Genomic DNA, 24601 nt, shown 5'->3' with positions numbered 1-24601 from the left:
TAGAGCAAGTTGAAGGAATATACTTGCATCAGAGAATTTCTTTGTATTACGGTTTACAACTGCTTACTACAAAATCCTAGAATACACATACAAGTAGAGGTACCTGTACGCAACAGATACATGCATACACAATTGTATTTACTCTTCTGAAAGGAATTTTTAGAACAAGAAAAACAACCCCCCATTTACACACGGTGTATGTTGACATGCCCATAGACAATGTGCAGGTAGATATGAAATTTCATGTGATCTGTTGTTTGTAGTTGTGTTCACTAAGTTTATTTTGAAATACTAGAATATATCTGCATGGTTCAGACTTGGAACATTTTAGATTTTTTTTTTGGTATAATGTTGTAACAGATATTCTTGGCAAAAGCCGAGGGTTGTATGTAGCTCAAATTTAGGATTGATCACCCGTTATGGACTTTGGTTTTTATTATCTTAACCAGTGCCCGTCATCTGATATGTCAAAGGCTGTGGCATGTATTGTCCTGTCTAAGCAATGGCATATAAAAAATCCTCTTGCTTGTTTTTTGTAGGAGTAGCCTATATATTGGTAGCAACATGTTTCCTCATTCTTTATATCTCTCTCTCTCTCTCTCTCTCTCTCTCTCTCTCTCTCTCTCTCTCTCTCTCTCTCTCTCTCTCTCTCTCTCTCTCTCTCTCTCTGTCAAAGGTCATGTAGGTACTATCCAGTCTATTGGGAAAGATTTTTTAATAGCAGCAGCCTAATGTGGCTGGAGTTGATTTCCAGACCAAGTGTAGAAACAGCCATACATGCTAGACAACTAAATGACTAAACTTTGAAAAATAAAACAAGATGCTGAGGTTATCCTTTTTTTGTGTGTGCTGTGTATGGTTTATGATGGCTTGCTTTGAAAAGCTACTGACAGGATGACAATACCAGAGAGGTTAAAAATCTCTGAGTTAGTGTATTATACTGTCAACTTTGTAAAGGTGTGGTAACATGTACATGTAGATGTCACTCAGCCGAGCCAGAGGTGAGATGGAGCTCTGCAGGGGACAGGTGTCCACTTGACGGGCTCTAAAACACATGCAAAGAATTTAAACATCTGTCGGACCCCAGTAACTCATTTTGCCTCATAACCAGTGCTTCATGACTCATGACTGATGGATCAAAGTCTGTGGTGTGTGCTGTCCTATCGGGGGAAAATAGCATATTAAATATCTCTTGCAAGAGTAACAGGTGCAATGGTAGCAGATTTTTCTTCTTGTTACATTCTTGCAAGTTTTGCCATTATGATTACTGTTATCATATATGTTATTCAATGTAGCTACTGACAGTACCGGGTATTACTACTACTGTGCATCCACAGATGAAATTTGCTGAGGTGTTGTTAAAGAAACATACATGATGTATACCTTAGTTTAGATGATGTGCTTGTCTCAGATCTAACAGGCTTGATTAGCTTTAGTTTCGGTTTCAATCATGATAATATGCTGAAGCTGAACGGGATTTAGCTCATTCAGTTGAGTGCTCACCTGAGGTGCTTACGTTGCAGGATCGAACCACCTCAGTGGATCAATTCAGCTGATTGAGTTTTTTCTCGTTCCAACCAGTGTACCAAAACTGGTCAGAGGCCTTGGTATGTGCTTTCCTGTCTGTGGGAATATGCATATAAAAGATCCCTTGCTGCATTAGGAAAAATGTAATGGGTTTCCTCTGGTGACTACCAAAATGGTTTTTGACATCCAATAGCCGATGATTAATTAAGCAATGTGCTCCAGTGATGTTGTTAAACAAAACAAACTATTAACTATTACTATTGTGTGGTTATTAACAAAATAAAGTGGATTCATTGATTTAATATCCTTTTCATATTGTGGTTTATTATTTCCTGTTCTAATCAATGCTTACTGATTGGTATTGTACTATATCAATCAGTCCTTGATGTCAGTTAAGACAGTTCACGGTATAACACACATTAATATATGTCACTGATCAGACAGTGATCAGTAAATTTGTGCACACGGTAAATCAATTATGCTAACTAAAATTGCATACAGTAAATGATGCATGAATAAAAAAATTGTTCATGCAATTTATAAAGATCTGTAACCCGTGATGGTAATTAGAGCAGCCATGTGTCAGCATCGGGTTTCTTCTCTAATTTTCAAGACCAAATTTAACAGATGGACATCTTTGAATAGCTGGTGATAATAAAGCAACATGCTGTGTTGTTGTTAAGCAGACGTTCCTTTCATGGAGATATATTTATACTTGTGTTAGTCAATGACTCATTCATAATATATCATGTTTGTCACTCGGTAAGGATGTGGTTTTGTTTCATGCTGGGATGTTATTACACTTTTATTACTTGTTAACAAGAAAATCAACAGTATGACGCTTTAACAGATGCTATAATACCTTGAGCCATTACGTCGAATTTGATACATGTATGGACATGTACATGCAATACATACACGTATACCGTATAGTTACATAAATTAGCATTGCATGGGTCGGTAATGGAGGATGTCATAATAATACAAAGGTATATTTGTACCTTGTACGTTGGTTTAAACAATATTGATTTCTGCAAATCAAATAAGTGGTTTGGGAATAGCCAATAATGCCTGTTCATGTACATGCACCTTGGTATGATTTTAAAAGTGTTATGATGGATTTGTGTTTGTTTGTTTTAAACGTGCATGTACACGACATGTATGTGTAGTCCAGTACATCTACTGGCCTCGGCGGCATCGTGGTTAGGCCATTGGTCTACAGGCTGGTAGATACTGGGTTTGGATCCCAGTTGAGGCATGGGATTTTTAATCCAGATACCGACTCCAAACCCTGAGTGAGTGCTCCGCAAAGCTCAATGGGTAGGTGTAAACCACTTGCACCGACCAGTGATCCATAACTGGTTCAACAAAGGCCATGGTTTGTGCTATCCTGCCTATGGGAAGCGCAAATAAAAGATCCCTTGCTGCTAATCAGAAAGAGTAGCCCATGTAGTGGTGACAGTGGGTTTCCTCTCAAAATCTGTGTAGTCCTTAACCATATGTCTGATGCCATATAACTGTAAATAAAATGTGTTGAGTGCATTGTTAAATAAAACATTTATTTCTGATACATCTGCCATCAACATGACAGCAGATCTATTGGATCCAGTATGTAGGGTGTAGAGATCAGGAGAAGTGCCCAGTTGAAGTACATGCTACATCAGCATAAACCCACTTTAGTGGTCTGTTTGGATATTTGCTTCCAGTGGGTTTCCCATTACTGGTAACATACGCATAGTGTAATGGTATATCAAAGGTTGTGACATGTGCTGTTCTGTTTGAGAAAATGCACATTAAAAATAAATCTTTCTAATGAAATTGTAACATGGTAGCAATGGGTTTCTTATTTCTCCAATACACACCTAATGGTGTGAAATTTAAAATGTTTGGATCATTTATAATGAATATACCAACATGTAATTCTTTTTAAATTTTTTAATTTGTCTTTAATTTCAAGAAAGTTTTATTACAAATTGTATCTATTCTTGTAGGGGTGGCACTTAGCCTAGTGGTAAATCACTCATCTGATGCGTGGTCAGTCTGGGATCAATCCCAGTCAGTGGACCCATTGTGCTCTTTCTTGTTCCAGCCAGTGCACCACAACTAATATATCAAAAGTTGTGGTATGTGCTATCCTGTCTGTGGGATGGTGCATATAGAAGATCCCTTGCTACTAATGGAAACATACAGCGGGTTTCCTCTCTAAGACTGTATGTCAGAATTACCAAATGTTTGACATCCAATAGCAGATGATTAATAAATCAATGTGCTCTAGTGGTGTCATTGAACAAAACCAACTTTAACTTTAATTTTACGAAAGCTTTATTACAAATTGTATCTGTTCTTGTGTACACAGTGTTCAGTAAAACACTCAACTGCAGAATGACAAGTGTGTTTAAAAAGTTATGTATATTTACAACCTGAGGAGTTTCCATTTGTCCACCAAGTTTACAGTTTAAAATCCTGCTTAGCAGGGCAGACTGCCAGTGATACAAACTAGTTCACGCTTGTATTTACACTTTGAAAACTCAAGTATTTGTTAAGAGTTTGCCGTCAAGAGCGGAGGTTTGCTGGTAATCGTTGTGTCAACAACACCAATGTCTCAGTGCATCAGAAACATCCCTAGCGGTCCGTTACTAGCACACTCCTATTAAGCTAATTATGTAATCAAGCTAGAACTTGTACTACAGGCAACTCATGCAATAATTAGCCAAGGTGTATATCGTTTTAGGGTTTAAGCCAGAAGCCAGATTCTTTTAGCAATCTGGTGAATTTGATCAGAAAATCGGTAGCCAAATTCAAGTAACAGAATTATTTAAAAAAAATAGCTACATGTATACCCACACAAGAGACACACAGTTTTCATATTACAATGAAACCCCTCTAAACCGGACTCCCTTGGGACAGTAAAAAAAAAGTAAAGTTTGTTTTATTTAACGACGCCACTAGAGCACATTGATTTTTTATCTTATCATCGAATATTGGACGTCAAACATATGGTCATTCTGACACTGTTTTTTAGAGGAAACCCGCTGTCGCCACATAGGCTACTCTTTTACGACAGGCAGCAAGGGATCTTTTATTTGCGCCTCCCACAGGCAGGATAGCACAAACCATGGCCTTTGTTGAACCAGTTATGGATCACTGGTCGGTGCAAGAGGTTTACATCTACCCATTGAGCCTTGCGGAGTACTCATTCAGGGTTTGGAGTCGGTATCTGGATTAAAAATCCCATGCTTTGACTAGGATCCGAACCCAGTACCTACCAGCCTGTAGACCGATGGCCTAAGCACGACGTCACCGAGGCCGGTCCTCCTTGGGACAGAGACAAATGTCTGGTTTTAAGAGGGATCCGGTTTAGAGAGATTACGTTCTGTCCTGGTTTTTAAAAAGGGACTTTGTAAAACGTCCAGTTTTGAGGGAATTCCGGTTTACAGAGGGTCCGGTTTTGAGAGGTTTCACTGTAGCTGTTTGGTGAATTGGTTTATATATTTGCCAAATTCAGCTTTAAATTGCTTTAACATTTGATGATTTGGCAAACTAAAGCTTAAACACAGCAATTCTGTAATGACAACAGGTTTCTTCTTACTAACAGTGGGGTGGAAGATAGCTCAGTGGTAAAGCACTCACCTGATGCTTGGTTGGTCTAGGATCGATCTCTGTAGGTAGTCTTTTTTGTTCCAGCCAGTGCACCATGGATGATTGATATTCAAAGGTTGTGGTATGTGATATCCTGCCACTGGGATGGTGCATATAAAAAATCCCGTGTTACTAATGGAAAAAATGTAGCAGGTTTCCTCTCTAAGATGTTTTGTCAAAATTATCATATGTCTGACCATTAGCCGATGATTAATAAATAAATATGCTCTAGAGATGTCGTCTCGCCCTGCTCTTTGACATATTGTAACCAAGTTCTTTTACTGTTAACTACCTAAAAATAAAAAATAAATATCCATTAATGGTCAATATTTTAGGGTGTGTAATTTTACCCTATATACCCTCTGGCAAAAAATGTACAGTTTAAAAAAAAATCTAAATCATCAATCTTTAGTTAATTTTTTTTTTTTTTATCAAATAAGGATTAATAGAAACAAAAATGCTACTAGTATTAACTAAATCCCAAATGATATTGCCAGTTTTGGTTCTGTATTAAATATTTAAACCAAATTTAATACTGTTTGATACCAGTATTTTCCATGGTTTACCTGAGCTGACCTCCATGAACATACATGCGTTCCAAGGTGATGAAGTTTAATGATGTCAATAGCTATAAGTGTTTTCTCACATATACATGTATATCTTTCTTGTGATTAGATTAAGCTGTATAAGTGTAATCAGATAGTGTCTCTATTGACTGGAATAACAGAGTAATTAGATTAACAAGACCTATGGTATCTATAGTATCAGTGTGGTCAGTCTGCTGGGAGTTAAAGGTAAGAAGCATGGTCTGGTCATTATGGATTATAAACATGTTCGCAGATGGACCAAAGGAAATGTTTACTGAGCATTGGGTCATCCTGTAAAGTGAAATGATTGCATGTAACCTGAGGAATTCCCAGTGGATGAGTGTTCACCTGACGTGTGATTATTCAAAGGGAAATTCGGATCAATCCCCATCGGTGGGCCCAATGGGCTATTTCTCATTCCAGCCAGTGCACCATGACTGGTATATCAAAGGCCGTGGTACAATGTATGTACCATCCCATCAGTGGGATGATGCATATAAAAGATCCCTTGCTACTAATGGAAAAATGTAGCGGCTTTCCTCTCTAAGACTATGTCAAAATTACCAAATGTTTGACATGCAATAGTCGATGATTAATAAATGCTCTTGTGGTGTCGTTAAACAAAACCTTTTTTTTTTTTTAAAGGAAAAAGTCACCATGAAGGTATTTTTTTCCCATCTCAATAAATACCCTGCAACTGGTACATCAAAGTCTGTGGTATTAATTTTTCTGCCTATTTAAAAAATAAAAGATACTTGGTAGAAGTAACAAACAACCGGCTTTGGTGGTATCATGGTTAAGCCATCAGACATAAGGCTGATAGGTACTGGGTTCACCTCCCAGTACCGGCTCCAACACAGAGCGAATTTAACGACTCAATGGGTCGGTGTAAGGCCACTACACCAACTTCTCTCTTACTAATAACTAACCACTAACCCTTTGTCCTCCTAGGACAGCGTGCTTGAATCTTACTGGGTAATTGGAAAGAAGCACGAGAAATAGCTACAAATAATGAATAAATGAAAGTAACAGCTTACATGTATGTAGCCAGGCTTTCTGCCAGAAAATAATCTGAGCGTACATAATAAAAAATAAATAGACGATAAGTGCTTCTACTAGGTGGTTATGGGTTTGAAATGTTTCGAAATGTTGGACACTGCACTTCATGTGCTTTGACAACTCTTCAAGAGCTGTTATCTTGCCATACCTTAATCTATCTAAAAAATACCAATAATATATATATATATCTATTATTTTCCAAGATTTTGGAGTACCTAATTTTATTGTCTATACCCTATGGCAAAAACCCTGTAGTGTTTTCCATAGCTTGTTTTAGCATGGTGCAGCACCATACCTCAATAGTCGAGCACCATCTTGTCTTCATCAGCACCATGCTGACTTGAGATTAAACAAGCCTTTTTCAGAAATTAATTTTCTAAAATTGCCTTTGTAAAACACAAAAAAAGGTTTATTAATAAAAAAAATTATGCTGTTTATATATTTTGCCATTCATTTATTAAAGCAAGCACATGAATTACATTAATGTTTATTTCAATTAATTTTTGTGTATTTTTAATGAAAAACAAGTTCCACGAAAATGGTGAAAATGCTCCAAAAGTGTTTGGCAGAGTATGACAAATATTTTGAAAAGTCACTAGCCACAGGGCTAGTGGGTTTGTGAAAACCACTAGCCCACCAAGATAAAGCACTAGCCCAAATTCTTCATCAATTATAACTGGATTTTTATCTAATTTTTGTAAGATTACACATTTACGACTATAACAATAAAATGAAACAAACACTTAAATTATGTTTAACTTTCAGTTTTGTCGTGTTGTACGTTTGGTCTTTTGTCAAGTATGATCCATCGTCATTGTCCCGTTTTCGCTTTTGCCCTCCCCCGGGGGAAAATAATATTAAACTCATGGTTGGCATCTAAAATCACTATCAAAATAATTACATTTAAATGAGGGTACGACAGTGTGACACACGGTAATAGATGGTTCAGTGTATTTGGTAGTGAGTTATACTTTTAGGGCCTACTATTCATGTCGCCAGGAACGGTACTGCCAATTGCTCAAATACAGAGCATTATCCCATGTCAGACCGATATCAAAAGAATAGAACGGCGACATCTAATCCGTTGTTAATTGATGAACAAAAAAGGTATTATCTTGTATCGGCAGCTGTGAGACATTATCCAAACGTAATAGGCATGTGCTGTTACCGTTAAAGTAAATAGTTTTTCTGGTTGTCGATAACCATATGTAAGCGAAGTGTTAAATTTGAAAACAATAGGTAAATAAAACAAACACTGAAATTCAAAGCATGACTGGGGTTTACTTGATTGAGATTAACATGTCGTCGCGATTGGTGATTTCCAAGTTCTTAGCCTAAAACATAATTATGTGCGAGATTAACTACCACGTGACGTGTCCAACCAATCAAAACACGCATGTCATTAGACTTATTTCCTGTGCCAGAAACTTCAAAGGGAAAAGTAAACAATGCATGCTGTAACTGTGACGATTAAGAGATAGCATGTTACTGCAGTTTGCAGACCTAGTTCAAGTGTATTATTATTATATACTGATGGTGTTGTTGATATTATTCTATGACAAACGTCACAATCAAATTTATTAAATGAAATTTCAGCCGAGAGAAAAAGAAAAAAAAAGAAAAAAATAACAACACGATCGAGCGATAAGGAGAGGGGGTGGTTTTGCGTTTCTCACTAGCCCGAACTTAAAAACCACTAGCCACGGGCGTCGGGCTAGCGGATTTGTCGAACTCTGTGTTTGGTCTACCATGCCTTGCCTAATTTCTAGGGAACTCACTACCCTGGTTTCCTCTTTTACTCAAAATAGCCATATATGATTATATATGTGCTACTGGTATACTGTGAAGCATTATGACATGTAAATACAATTGTTAATATATACTACTATCCATTTCCTTTCTTCTAACCTAATCCTCTACTTTATTCTTTTAGAAGTGAAATTAGAATCTATAAACATTGTAATTTTGTTTATAAATAAGACAATAATAAAATTTAAAATAAAGGTTTAGAAAGAAAGTACAAGTACATCAAGTAAAAACCCCACCTAACTTTGATTTTTATAAGTCAAGTTAGATTATAGCAGATGGATGTTTTCAAGGTCAGCTCTAAGATTCATTTTCCTAGTCAGAGTATATACACATACCGGCATATGAACAGATGGTGCATGCATGTTACTTAAAGTCAAGAATTAAACCCATGTGGCTTACATTTTACAATTATAGCTAAATGTACACATTTCATACATTTATAAGCACTTATATACAGTTATATACTTATATAAGTACATTTATATACAGTTGGACAGAATTTTTTTTTTTAAATTTGGAAATAATTATATAATCAGTTACACTGACAGATTCTCATACATATCTGTCTTGAAAATAATTATTGCAAAGATCTGTTCGCATGACAAGAACGTCTTTTGGCCCTTTGGCCCGATATTGCTTTTATTCTCAGTGCTTTAGTAATCTGTTACAACTGTCCCAATTTCCTGCTGAGGCCATCTGACATTTGGAATGAGTCACAGTGACAAATTTAAGAAGTGAATGGCTGGAGTAGCTAAGATACTTTATCATCTGACATTTGGAATGAGTCACAGTGACAAATTTAAGAAGTGAATGGCTGGAGTAGCTAAGATACTTTATCATCTGACATTTGGAATGAGTCACAGTGACAAATTTAAGAAGTGAATGGCTGGAGTAGCTAAGATACTTTATCATCTGACATTTGGAATGAGTCACAGTGACAAATTTAAGAAGTGAATGGCTGGAGTAGCTAAGATACTTTATCATCTGACATTTGGAATGAGTCACAGTGACAAATTTAAGAAGTGAATGGCTGGAGTAGCTAAGATACTTTATCATCTTCTTGTGGCTCCACACACAGTGGTCCTGTGGTTTTTATAGTCACATGACGTATTCCCATAGATTAAATTTCGGTTTTCTTCTGTCGGGTTTATGAAGATTATGAAACCACTAGACAAATTATTAAAGTTAAAGTTTATTTTATTTAATTAATAACACCACTAGAGCACATTGATTTATTAATCATCGGCTGTTAGATGTCAAATATTTTGTAGTTTTGACATACAGTATTAGAGAAGAAACCTGCTACATTTTTCCATTAGTATCAAGGGATCTTTTACTCGGTATATGCACTTTTCCCCAGATAGAAAAGCACATACCATGGTTTTTGATATACCAGTCGTGGTGCACTTGTTGGAACAAGAAATAGTCCAATGGGCCCACTGACAGTAATCGATCCTAGAGCGATTGCACATCAATTAAGCGAGCACTTTATCACTGGGTTACGTCCCGCCCCATTAAGATTTCTTTGGTAGATTGCATTTCATCTGAGGTCCTCTCGGCAGAAGCTTATAATCCCATGAGTAGACATGTTTATATCTTTATTATTTTGGCAAAACATATCTAGCATTATACTTTATTAATTTGGTTCTCATTTTTCAATGATTTTAAATTCAAAATGACCATTTTTTCCTTCATAAATACCAACTAATTTTCTCTTTGTTGGGTTTGTGAAGATAATTAACATGGTCTCTTAATACAGGTGGTTTTATAGAAGAGGTATAACCAGGTTCAACTGTATAGTCATACCTGGGAAATAACATGGTCTTTTGAAACAGGTGGTTGTATAGCACAGGTGGCCAGGCTAACTGTATAATTATATCTGGGAGATATAAAACAATGGCAGATCCAGAAAATCCATTTAGGGGGGCCCCAATGACATGAGGCAGAATACCAAGGGAAGTTTGGAGGGGGATTGTAAAAAAAAGAAAAGAAATTAATATACAGTAAAATTATAACTGTTACAAGATTTAGGGAGGGGCGGGCCCTGAGGCCCCCCTAGACCTGCCTCTGTAAAACATGGGTTTTTAAACCAGGTTCAAACTAATTAAAATTAGCTCCACTATTACATGTGGATCTAACACCAGCCAGTTGGAGCTCATGTCCACCAATCAAAACCTTACTTGCAGAATCCGGCCAGTGATTTAAAAATAATTTGAAAACATTCCGAATTATCCTGAGGGTATATGACATGTTTCGTGTGAATTACGAATGCCTTAAAACATGTTTTATTTTATAAAATAAATAATTTTTAATGTAAAATTGAAGACTGATAACCCACCCCGTATGTATTGGTATGGTTCGCTGTACTGCGGCCACTAAAATAGACTCGCCCGATATTTTTAGAATTTGTATGCTCCCAAATAACGTTATAAAAGGCGAAGTGTGATTGGTCAATATTTAAATTATTATTTACAGACGAAACGTTACCTGGACATTGGGGACTACGCAGTATTGTTAGCAATCCGATTAAAATTAGTTCTACTGGTCTAAATAAGGCATTCGTAATTCACATGAAACATATCGTATACCCTCAAGATAATTCGGAATGTTTTCAAATTATTTTTAAATCACTGGCAGGATTCTGCAAGTAAGGTTTTGATTGGTGGACATGAGCTCCAACTGGCTGGTGTTAGATCCACATGTAATAGTGGAGCTAATTTTAATTAGATTGAACCAGGTGGTTGTATAGCACAGGTTGTCAGGTTCAGTTGTACAGTCAGTTGTACACATGCCTCCTGTCCTGTGATAAGTGTGAGTGTTGAGAGATTATAATATTACAGGAAACACAGTCATATAAATTCACGTGTTTCTTGAGTGCAGTAACAAATGCAGGAAGTGTTTTGAATTCTGTGATAAAACTGAAATCATATGGTTTGCCCATAACACCATTGTGTTTGATACAAGTGGCTCAAGTGGAATATTCAAGTGCATATGGACTAGACTGTATTCAGTCAAGTTGCACAGATATGCATGTTGTAATTACTAGTGTATAGCAGGCTTTAGATTTTAGTAATTTTAGTTAACATTCTCATAAAAACCTAATTTATGTATTCTATGATGTGTCATCCATCCATGTGTATCGTTCCAGCCAGTGCTCCACAACTGGTGTAACAAAGGCTGTGGTATGTGCTATCCTGTCTGTAGAATGGTGCATATAATAGATCCCATGCTGCTAATCAGAAAGAGTAGTCTATGAAGTGGTGACAGCTTGTTTTCTCTCTCAATATCTGTGTGGTCCGTAACCATGTCTGACCATTCACGTATGTTCGACACTATATAACCGTAAATAAAATGAGTTGAATTTGTTGTTAAATAAAACACTTCCTTAAATTCCTTCCTTCTTCCATCCATGTACAATGTACAGACATGTATATAAGCGTTGGCAATGAGTCCAGAAATATATTAATTTGACTTCTATTTGGGGAGAGGGAAATGTATTATCTTTAGAGTTGGGTGGGTGGGGGGGGGGGGGGGCAGTGCCCTCTTCTCCCCCACCCTGTTGCTGATGACTGTCCATGAAAATAATTGATACAGGTTTTTGAACTCATTAACACATACAAGTATAATGTTTGCAGTTATAGTTTTGAAAGGAAAAGAAATGTTTTATTTAACGACGCACTCAACACATTTCATTTATGGTTATATGGCGTCGGACATATGGTTAAGGACCACACAGATATTGAGGGAGGAAATCCGCTGTTGCCACTTCATGGGCTACTCTTTTCGAATAGCAGCAAGGGATCTTTATATGCACCATCCTATAGACAGGATAGCATATTTCACCACAGCCTTTGATGTACCAGTCGTTGTGCATTGGCTGGAGCAAGAAATAGCCCTATGGGTCCACTGATATGGATCGATCCCAAAGCGAGTGCTTTACCACAGGGCTACATCTCGCCCCTCATAATTTTAAAATACATGTAGCTTGTTATACAGAGCTTCTATGCTAACGTGTTTGTACATCATCTTCTTTACTTTTACTTATCTGGTTGTGAAAAAGAGATCTATAATGTTTACTTAACTTCACCCTAGCACTGTGTTAAGCAACTATAGTGTTAAATATACATGTACGATGATTGTGTCCTGAGTTGTTCAACAATATATCATGCACCTTTTAAGTTATTTTATTCATTAACAAGTGGATTAACAATGAGTCTTTTACATACATGTACTTGCACATTTTCCTATAAACACACACGTACTACACCCTTTGATGTTTGTGGAGAACTGGTTAAAATGTTTGTGGAGTGGGGACATGTGAAGACCTAATTAAAAGTTCGGTATACTGAAAGGAACAGCATGTTTTTAATGCCATTCTTAAATATCAGTTTATGCAAATCCAGCATGTTTCTGATCATCTACATAAAATATCCCATGCTGCTAATCAGAAAGAGTAGTCCATTGCATGGCAGCAGCAAGTAGCTATATCAAGTGACCGGCCTCGGTGGCGTCGTGGTTAGGCCATCGGTCTACAGGCTGGTAGGTACTGGGCTCGGATCCTAGTCGAGGCATGGGATTTTTAATCCAAATACCGACTCCAAACCCTGAGTGAGTGTTCCACAAGGCTTAATGGGTAGGTATAAACCACTTGCACCAACCAGTGATCCATAACTGGTTCAACAAAGGCCATGGTTTGTGCTATCCTGCCTGTGGGAAGCGCAAATAAAAGATCCCTTGCTGCTAATCGGAAGAGTAGCCCATGTAGTGGCGACAGCGGGTTTCCTCTCAAAATCTGTGTGGTCCTTAACCATATGTCTGACGCCATATAACCGTAAATAAAATGTGTTCAGTGCGTCGTTAAATAAAACATTTCTTTCTTTCTTTCTTTCTATATCAAGTAGCCAAGAATTTATTTTATAGCAACTAATAAGATACGTACCTTGAACACTTGGGTTAGCTATATTAATGGGTTATGCAACACTAGAGTTGGTGCCAGCTGAATGAAACTATCCTTCTCATCATTTTCAGAGGCAAGCACTGTAACATATATACTATTACAGTAATATCTAAGTCATGATTCTTTTATTTCATTTCAAATTATTTTCATGCTTAAGGTTCAAGCACACATGTTTCTTATCTGGGCTGTTCGCATTTCCAAGATGGTGGGTTAGTGGTCCTAAACCTACATGAACCCATTGAGCCGTTGAAACTAAATCTGGGTGGAAGCCAGTACCGGTGTGTGAACCCAAAACCTACCAGCCTTAAGTCTGATGGAATATCCACAACACCATTATGGTTCAAAGAGGGGTCTTTATATATGGGTTAAAGTTAAAGTTTGTCAGCTTTAGTGTTTGACACCACTAGAGCACATTGATTTATTAACTGTCGCTTACTGAATGACAAAACATTTGTTGATCTTGACATGTAGTCTTAGAGAGAATTTTTCCATTAGTAGCAAGGGATCTTTTATATGCACCATCCCACAGATAGGATGGTACATACAATGGCCTTTGATGGTAGTACTAAACCAAATAATTTCTGGCTGGGTCAAAGTTCGAGGTGCACTGAACACGACAAGTCCTGTGATTGGTGATAAATGTGAGTGTGTTGGTTTAAAAAAAAAAAAGTTTCATCTGCACAAAAAATGTATGCCATTTTATTTTATCTAGTACCACTGTGTCCAGTAGACTTGTGCTTGCAACATGTATAGGGTACCTGTAAAAAAAAAAGTACTCAAATTATGTGTGGAACTAGGGTAGTCATAGACGCTACCTGTTAACTTTGAAATGAGCAGCTTGACCCCCAAATTGTTTCTGATTCACTTTAAGGGTGAGGGGTGGTAGTATTTATATCCATGGTGTTTATGTCGATTGATATGCTGCAGGTAGGAATTTTAGCCACACTATGTTACTATTGTCATCTATGGGATTTGATTTGGTAGTATACAGCCTATAGGAGATCGATCTTAGACCAACCATGCATCAGGCAAGCGCTTTACCACTGAGCTACAGTGTACGTACAGTCGCACCCCCACCCCCCCCCCCCCCCACCCCCGCAAATGCTTAAAGTAGATGGCCTCTTAAGATAGCTTGCTGCTTGATACAGATCAGTTGAGAGTATTAGTAGACGAGTTGGAAGGAGGTTTATGGTGACCTGCTTAAACAAGTAGATTCCAGTGAGAGATAGCCACTTTAACAGGTTGTACTAACAGTGTTACTGTGTACATTGTGCAAAGGAAATGTGTACATTATTGTATTATTGCAAACAAATGCTATATGCATGTGTATACCATAGTAGAGGCCATCAGCTTAAACAAGCTTTATCAGGTTCCTTTGAAGTTTCTTTAAAGGTTAACTTTATATAATAAAAAAAAAGTTAAAACTAGACCAAAAAATGTTTTTGTCAAGCTGTAGTCAAATATCAGGAGATAACGTTTACATACGTTTTTCATTTTCAATAAGGAAGGAAATGTTTTATTTAACGACGCACTCAACACATTTTATTTACATTTATATGGCGTCAGACATATGGTTTAGGACTACACAGATTAGCAGCAAGGGATCTTTTATGTGCAACATCCCACAGACAGGATAGTACATACCACGGCCTTTGTTACACCAGTTGTAGAGCACTGGCTGGAATGAGAAATAGCCCAATGGGTCCACTGACGGGGATTGATCCTAGACTGAACACGCATCAAGCGAACACTCTACCACTGGACTACGTCCCGCTCCTCATTTTCAATAAATGCTAATTCAATTTAAAAAAATAAAAAAATCCTGCATTAAAATTGCTTTTTGGTTGAAAGGAATAGTTATATAGTTAGTATGATTTTCTCTTGAATAGTGACATAATTTGTTTTATTTGTGTAAAGTGTACTTACTGAAAACAATAACAAATGACGTCATATATAAGGTGTCCTTGTTTTCAGATAAAGTTAGGAGTGGTTAGCATAGCTATTTTGTAAGATAATTTGCATCACTTATATGAAAACAAAAATACGAATAACACTTTTTACTTGTTATTGAGAATACAAAGTATACAGTAAAATAGATTTGTACCGTACAGCTCATACATTTAGTTCATAATTTTATTATAAAGTTATCATTTAACACAATATCCAATGTATTTTCTGTGCTGGGTAACCTGGTTTTAATTTTGCTTTTGGTTTTTTTTTTTTGGGGGGGGGGGAGTGGGTTTGTATGTGTGTGTGCCAGGTTTTTTGTTTACATGGGGTTGGTGTTTAGTTGCTCTCTTTTTTTTGCCTGATTTTGTCGCAGACAGTTAATAAGCCACAAGTATCTACATTTACATGCAAGTATAAGTACCTATGTGTGTTGTGTCGTTTCAGAGCGGAGAAGTCGGAGGTGCTGTCCGATGAGCTTCTGTCGGTGGAGAAACGGGTTGACGTAGTGAAGACCAACAGTGCGGTGATCACCAAGAAGATTTCATTATGTCTGCAAGCTCAGGGGGTCGACATCGAGAAACGACTGGTGAGTGAGGTTTGTTACTCACATGTTGGCGAAAAAACTGTGTGAGATTTCGTTATGTCTGCAAGCTCGGGGGGGGTCGACATCGAGAAACGACTGGTGAGTTGGCCTTATTACTCACATGATGGTGAAAACACTGTGTGAGATTTCATTATGTATGCAAGCTCAGGGGGTTGACATTGAGAAACGACTGGTGAGTTGGCCTTATTACTCACATGATAGTGAAAACACTGTGTGAGATTTCATTATGTCTGTAAGCTCAGGGGGTTGACATTGAGAAACGACTGGTGAGTTGGCCTTATTACTCACATGATAGTGAAAACACTGTGTGAGATTTCATTATGTCTGTAAGCTCAGGGGGTTGACATTGAGAAACGACTGGTGAGTTGGCCTTATTACTCACATGATGGTGAAAACACTGTGTGAGATTTCATTATGTCTGCAAGCTCAGGGGGTCGACATCAAGAAATGACTGGTGAGTGGGGTTTGTTACACCTAGAGAAAACACTGTGAGATTTCATTATGTCTGCAAGCTTAGGGGGATGACATTGAGAAATGACTGGTGAGTGGGGTTTGTTATACCTAGAGAAAACACTTGGAGATTTCATTATGTCTGCAAGCTCAGGGGGTCGACATTGAGAAATGACTGGTGTGTTGGCCTTATTACTCACATGATGGTGAAAACACTGTGTGAGATTTCATTATGTCTGCAAGCTTAGGGAGACGACATCGAGAAACGACTGGTGAGTGGGGTTTGTTACTCACATGTTGGTGAAAACACTGTGTGAGATTTCATTATGTCAAGCTCAGGGACTCGACATCGAGAAACGACTGGTGAGTGGAGTTTCTTACACCTGGAGAAGACACTATGAGATTTCATTAGGTCTGCAAGCTCAGGGGGTTGACATAGAGAAAAGTCTCATGAATGGGGTTTCATACACACACACTGGAGAAAACACTGAGATTTAATTATGTCTGTTAGCTCAGGGGTCGACATAGAGAAACGACTGGTGAGTGGGGTTTATTATTAACACATTGGTGAAAACACTGTGTAAGATTTCATTATATCTGTATACTCAGGGGGTCGATATGGAGAATCAACTGGTGAGTGGGGTTTCTTACACACACATTGGAGAGAAAACTGTGAGATTTTGTGGCATCACACAGTCATATCCCACATATGTTGGGGATCAGTTTATAAACATCTGATTGGCTGCACCATAGTGATGACTTCGATGTCAAAGCCAAACTGTCCACCAAAAGTAGCACAACCAAAACTGACTGCTATTGATTGCCTGAAACTGTAATGAAACACAATTATAAATAAGAAAGAAATAAGGAAACACATGGTATTTGAGATAAAATTTAATGCACAACTAGAGTCGTTATGCCTATATGAAATACAGAGATGTAATGAGGAATTGATTGTTGGTACTGTGAGATTGCCAGCCAGTAACTTGGTTAAATTTGTCATTCTGTGGATGAGGGTTTTGGTTGTAATCAAATATATTTGCTGCATTTCCATTAGTATAGATTTGATTTAATACACTAAACATGACAAGCAATGATTAATAAATTAAGATGTGCCAGCCAGAAATTTTAAGTTTTTATAAATGACTTTTATATGTACCGTATATAAAGGTATGCACTGTAATTCTGATGTTTAAATTATTCAATGTAATAATTTTGTTGTTAATTCATCCTCTCTATTAATCAAGGAGATTGACAAAAACTGTTCTCCTGAAATTTTGTACATGTAACTGACCTCTGTTACATGTAATACAACAGCTAAAAAAGTTAAAGTTTGTTTTGTTTAATGACACCAGTAGAGCACATTAATTTATTAATCATCGGATATTGGATGTCAAACATTTGGTAATTTTGACATATAGTCTTAGAGAGAAAACCCGCTAAATTTTTCCATTAGTAGCAACACATTATTTTATATGCACCATCCCATAGACAGGATAGCACATACCACAACCTTTGATATACTAATCGTGTTGCACTGGCTAACAAGTATAACAGCAATGCTCTTACATGGATTCCTTAATAGCAAATAATTATCCATTTATTTTCTATTTTCAGAAAAAGTTGCCGGAGACTTCTTTAGCTCACAGTTTGATTGAGTCAGCTGGTTTGCTTGGAGATGAAACCCTTCTGGGGTGCGTATCATAATCTTTGTCATTAGAATAGTGCTGCTTTTTTTTCCTCTTTTTTTTCCCCCAGCTCTGGGTGGGAGCTGGTACCGGGGTGTGAACCCAGTACCTACCAGCCTTATTGTCTGTTGGCTTAAGCCTTAACTACGACACCACTGTAAAGTGGGTGAAACTCTCAGAGTATGTAGCCTTACACCTGCCCATTGTGCCTAGCGATGCACTCACTCTGGGTTGGACTCGGTACTGCCATGAAAAATCCCCCATAGAATGGTGCTTTTTAACTTTTGTTATACCATGACCCATTTTGATTTGCTTCATACTTGTGGTCACTGAGACCAATTTTACCATGTCATTCTGTATCCTGGTTTAAGGACCCAATAGTGATTCAATTGAATGTTTCAGTAAGCTATTTCATTCCTGAGAATCTTGCCCGATTTATGAATTTACGCTTGCATAAAGAGAAATGTATTTAGAGGGGCGTAAAGTCTTTTTTATTTTTTCCCCAATTAAAGGTTTTACCAAATATAAACAGAATAGAAAAAAATAGTAAAAAATTAAAATCAAGGTAACTAAAAAAACATTAACACTATTTGTTTTAAAGTTCAATTGGTGGTTCATTTAATACCTCATTACAAATGTATTTTAATCAATGCTGACTAATGACTGAATAATCTGTCATTCTGTGTAATGCAGTCCATGTCAATTCTCAGTCACCAATGATAATCATCTGTTGTTGATAATTTTTAGTACTAATAAATTAATTATATTAAAAATACCATGTGCTAGGTAAAACAATTAACTATGAATCCCATAGAGTCGTTACCTTGATAACAAAATTATAAAAAATAGACATCCATCTGCCTTAAGAAAAAGTTTTTTTGTTTAAGGACACCACTAGAGCACATTAATTATCAAAGGTTTTTTTTATGTGCACTTGCACATAGACAGGACTGTACATACCACAGCCTTTAATATACTAGTTGTGAGGTACTGGTTCGATGAGGGGGAAAAAAGTGTATGGGTCCACAATGGTAGTTCGATCCTCTACTCCAAGCACCTCAAATGAGTGCTCCACTGTCTGAGGTAATCCTGACCTCTATCTTAAGAAGTTACAATAACCATGTCCCAACTAGGAAGAAATGTTTTATTTAACGATGCACTCAACACATTTTATTTTTACGGTTATATGGTGTCAGACATACATGTATGGTTAACGACCACACAGATAATTGAGAGAGGAAACGCCACTTCATAGGCTGCTCTTTTCGATTAGCAGCAAGGAATCTTTTATATGCACCATCCCACAGACAGGGTAGTACATACCACAGCCTTTGATATACCAGTCGTGGTGCACTGGCTGGAACAAGAAATCGCCAAATGGATGTCCCAACTAATGCTCAGTCTAATAAGAAGTTGATATGACTTGAAATAGGATGCCAGTTGTTCTGACTGTAAGCATTTAATTGTTATATACACAACACCTGTGAGACTTGAAAGAAAGATAATAAGTTTTTTCATTTTTCTCCTTCTCCAGTCACAGCCTTTGGCCATGTCCTGTGAACTTTGTTTACAGTTGAACACTGTTTTATAGATTGTCATTTTAACCCTTGTTCGTTGAGAAAATGATAAATAATATTCAGTACCTTTATAATTAAGTTAATATTTTTTTAAAGTGACAGACCCTAGTTTTTAAATACTACAACCTATTTTTCACTATATTAGAGCCATTTTTGATAATTAACATCAGACATTACTCATATTTTATTGTTTAGATTATCCATTTCTATGCAATCTGAAGTGTTTCTGGCCAGCCTGGTTTTTCTAATACCACAAAATTAATTTTTCATCTTTTTAAAATGTTGCAATATTAATCTGGTTTACAGTAATTTTGCATATTTTACCAACATATATCTTATTTATCCAGTATTTTAGTATATATTTTGATGGTGTTTGTTTGTTTACAGACAGGTCTGTCATATGTGTGGAGAGTGTGAGAGTACGCTGGCACGTGAACGTCTTCAGTATGAAATCAACGTGGAGAGAGACGTTTTACAGCCACTGCAGTCAATCAACGAGGTAAGGCTCAACTTATATCATAAGCTTACATGACGGGGCAACTGCCTCCCTAGTACTGGAGCAAATCCTTAAAATCAGGCAAAAACTATAGAGATATTTGGGCAAAATGTGCTAACCTGAGGCCTTTTTACCATGTATTTTCATTATTCTGTCTGCAAAATTAGTTGTAATCCATGTAAAAATGCATAGTGATTCATTTGCAACCCTATATAGCTGTTTGGCAGTAAAAAACACTGTTACCCCAAATTTGGGCATTTTCGTTTAGTCTCGACAAAAACCAGCCTCCCCACTTACAATAATGGCAGCCCATACACCTATGACTTATATATCTCAGGTTTTAAGCTGTTGTTTGACCAAATTGCCAAATCAAATCGCCAAATGTGAATTAAACTTGAATTTGGAGAAAATATTTCTTTAATATTTTGCCAAAATGATAATTAGAAAATGCCTATCTATTTGTAGCTAGATCTGCAACCATTTTGGCTGCTTAGCTAATTGAAATTTTTATTTGGCGGCAAATTTTGTTACCAATTTTTGCTAAATTGCAAATAATCTTTTTGGTCCAGCTTAAACCCTAATATCTCAGACTTGATTGTCATGCCTCAGCATAAAAGGGCAAACTGGGCTCAATTTACAAAACCCGGTCTTTTTAAGAATGTTTGTAACTGCATATATTCACTATTTACAATGCTTAAACACACACATTTACAGAAAACATTTCATAAGTTCGGCCCATGAACTATATAATTTTGGTATTCATATCTCTGACCTTTGTGACTTGTCAGTAGTGAATAGTGGATACAAGAATTGTGAAAGGAAAGGAATCTGGTAGTGGTTGGAATTGTACAGAAGGAATCTGGTATATATATATATATATATATATATATATATATATATATATATATATATATATGCAAGAGCCAGCTGCCTATTAGCTAGCATGCACCACTACCAGTTAGGTCGCATGTGCAGAATGCCTGCCTGAACAAATGGGTCAAAGTCACAGAGTGTGACACGTGATACAAGTGCTGCAAGTCCCAAAGGGGTCAGAATATCACCAAGCTACCCTAACCATGAACCCACTGTCCTGAATAGTTAACCCAAATAACAGGTGTGTGTCCAGGTCACCAGTCTTGAACTTTAATTAATTGGATATAAGCACAAAAATAAAGTAAAAAATTGGTTAATAAAATGAAAATGATTCTGAAAAAGGGTTGTTCAACAGTTGCATAATATAATGGAATTAGTTTTGAAAAAAAAAACAGAAAGAAAAAAACAACATTGATGGGTAGGATGAATGTGTGGATATCCTCTCTTGACACATGCTTGTTTGTCTGAACCTGGGTTTAAAATGAGGGCAACCAAGCTGCATACAAAATGTACGTACTTGTACATGTACCATGGATACTTCTCTAGTCATTTGAGTATACCAGTACATAAGTGAGATATTATAGTGGCGTGATACTGTGCATTTGTATGAAAGCTATTTGTTGTGGCTAATCTGTTATTATAATTTATTTTCTAGGTTGATATTCCAGCCATAATGAAAGTCCGTAGGCACTTGAACAAGGCAACATTAGACATGGATTCAGCTAAAGGGAGGTAAGTGTTGTTAAATCACTGGAGAGTTATACATGTGGGAAGGTAAAGTGTTTCTCATATTGTGACATCTAGTTTAGTTTAGAATGTTAGTAAAAACGACAACCTTGATATTGCCAAATGAACAACTGTTTTGTTGTCTTGACATAACTGTCATAAGGTGAATTTATATAGATATTACATTTCTGACAAGAACAACATCAACTGTTATGTTTAGCTCCAATATTAACTTCCATTTCTTACAAGCTGTAAGTCCTAGATCATTGAAACTTGGTTTATAGTTGCATTTATTTATGTTGCACGTTTCAAAAAAATGTTAAGTTCTAATTTTGAAAAAAAAAATGTTTACTTTATTTAAAAAAAAAAAATTGAATTAATTTATTTTTAATCCTGAATGTTACTTCACAAATTATTTATTTATTGATACTTAGTTCAAGGATCTGTTACCCAAAAAATCAGGAAATGAAGGAAAAAAAAAAGAAATAAAGAACACTATGTACTCACCTAGCCGAAATTAATGTCATTTAAATTGATTTCTAGACAAATCCATTATATCATTTTTATCTATGTCGAGCCTTGTCATCACTGGAGCAGGAATAAATAGGTTTAACTTTTAGTTTTCAACTTCATTATTTCCAGGTTTAACTCTGCTGTGCGGCAGTCTAACATGTCGGGGCAGAACTTCACCATGGCTGCAGCGAAAGCAGACACAATAAAAGATGAATATGATGAAGCATCGAATAAAGTAGAAAATATTAAAGTAAGTTTTATTGTATACCGTGTATTAGCCGACTCCTTGGATAAGCCGACCTCTTAGTTTGACCCTAAATATCTAGTACAAAGTCATCGGCCTTGTGTATAAGCCGAAGTCATCTTTTGTCCACTTGTATGTTGTATCAATTTCAATAATATTGTCAACAAATAGACTTGTGCTTGTCTTGTTCATTATATTTGTTTTCCCTTTAATTATTACAAAAACGGTAATTGCGATCGCAATCAATGCAGCAGTGCTATCTACCATGCCGTGAAAAATAATTTAGAACTGATAAAGCATAACAGAAAAATAAATAATTCAAGCTGTAACAACATATCACTGCACACAAGTAATTAATTTATTCACTTGACAGCAAAAAGTAAAATCATTGAGGCATGTTTAATCCCCCACCACACACACACAGAAACAAAAGATCATGCGGTCCGTGACTGCACTGTATATGGTAAGGTCATGTGACAATTGTGGGAGTAAGTATCGTCCTGAAATTCATGTTATGTTTTTTCAGTCAGTAATGTTAATAATGAGCTTAATTTATTTATGGCATTACTTTACAGTTTAATGCACCCTCCCAACAAAACAATAATATTAGAAATAGAATACTTGTTTGAAGAAAAAACACCGTTTTGTATCTTAAATTTACTATGTGAAAGACTGGTCCCAGCACAGGTCAAACAAAGATGGCGGACAGTTGGAAAGAATACGTTTTTACCATTGAAATGACAATAAAACAAGTAATTTTTTATTATTATTCATTAAACTTATAATGCATTCAAGAACCAAAAACTGCATAATATTGCATGATGGGGTGTTTTATTTATACTATACACAAATTATTGTTACATAATCTGTGAAAGGCTAAGGGTCTGATCAAAATTTATAAGTCACGGTCGGGCTAATTTTCGATCGTAATTTTATACTCCAATTTGTTGCCTCTGTGTATAAGCCGACTCTCTTCTTTTGGAAAGTGTTTCTAGACTTCAAAAGACGGCTAATACACGGCAATATACAGTAATTAATAAGTAAAACAAACGTTATTGTCTCAAGACCATCTACATGTTTTTTTAAAAACCACAGCAAAGTTACAAAGATAATAAAACTTAATGTTTCGTCTGTATACTTTTGACTTCTTCAAGAAAACTCACAGGCATAAGTAACTTAATCATATTAGCCACTGTTTTCAATGAAAGAGGCCAGTGATATTTTGCAGAAAATGCTAATAGTAATTTGTTGAACAAAAACGTGGTAAACAGGTTCTTTTTGTAAAAATTTTACTTTAAAAATGCATCCAAAATGAATTAGTTTTCATTGAATGTAAATAATTTAATGGGGTTTTTTCTTCTTAAATTTCAATTTATCATTCTATTATATACTGATGTCCAAAAGAAACTATACCAGGGCCCAACTTTACTAAACATCGTAAGCCTAGTTTTGCACGTAAACGTAAATCTACGACTAAACCACAGTTCTTGTTACTATTAACAATAAACCAAATATAGTTTAAAATACACATATTTTCTTTTCTTTCGTCAATAAAATGCTCCATAATCCATAATGATGTTATTTTCTGCGTGAAATAGATTCCAATCACATGTAAACATACGGTATGACCGGTTTAACTGCTAGTCGCAGACATAAATTTGCAATGTTTTGTGAAATTGACTGCTATACTACTGAAGAAACCCAAAATATGTTGTATGTTTAATACATTTATATTCATGAGAATGGTGTTTTGGCGTGTTGGGAATTTTTTTTAATTCCATAAAAACAGAAACACATTTAACCACCTTTTTTATTTCCATTATCCAAATTATAAAGGAAATAAAATACTTTTTTCTTGGTATAGTTTCTTTTGGTCGTCATTATAAATTGATCATAACATGT

The 24601-nt window shown here is 36.3% G+C and overlaps 1 protein-coding gene across 5 annotated transcripts in view; it reads left to right on the top strand.

Moving 5' to 3' along the window:
• LOC121379304 (rho GTPase-activating protein 44-like) overlaps positions 1-24601 on the top strand; it is a 99116-nt gene that overhangs the window by 30046 nt on the left and 44469 nt on the right. For 4 of the 5 annotated variants that reach the window (XM_041507854.1, XM_041507855.1, XM_041507853.1 and 1 more), the window contains exons 2-6: positions 15973-16114; positions 18200-18276; positions 20235-20346; positions 21872-21948; positions 22585-22705. In XM_041507854.1, coding sequence (XP_041363788.1) covers positions 15973-16114; positions 18200-18276; positions 20235-20346; positions 21872-21948; positions 22585-22705 — 529 coding nt within the window. Of the gene's footprint in view, positions 1-15972; positions 16115-18199; positions 18277-20234; positions 20347-21586; positions 21726-21871; positions 21949-22584; positions 22706-24601 lie in introns of those variants that run through there. The other variant, XM_041507856.1, reaches the window with a different exon arrangement.

This window comes from Gigantopelta aegis, chromosome 8 (genome assembly GCF_016097555.1).
Source record: "Gigantopelta aegis isolate Gae_Host chromosome 8, Gae_host_genome, whole genome shotgun sequence".
NCBI lineage: Eukaryota > Metazoa > Mollusca > Gastropoda > Neomphalida > Peltospiridae > Gigantopelta > Gigantopelta aegis.
The sequence above is the reverse complement of the archived record's forward strand: the minus strand, read 5'-3'. Positions and strand labels throughout refer to the sequence as shown.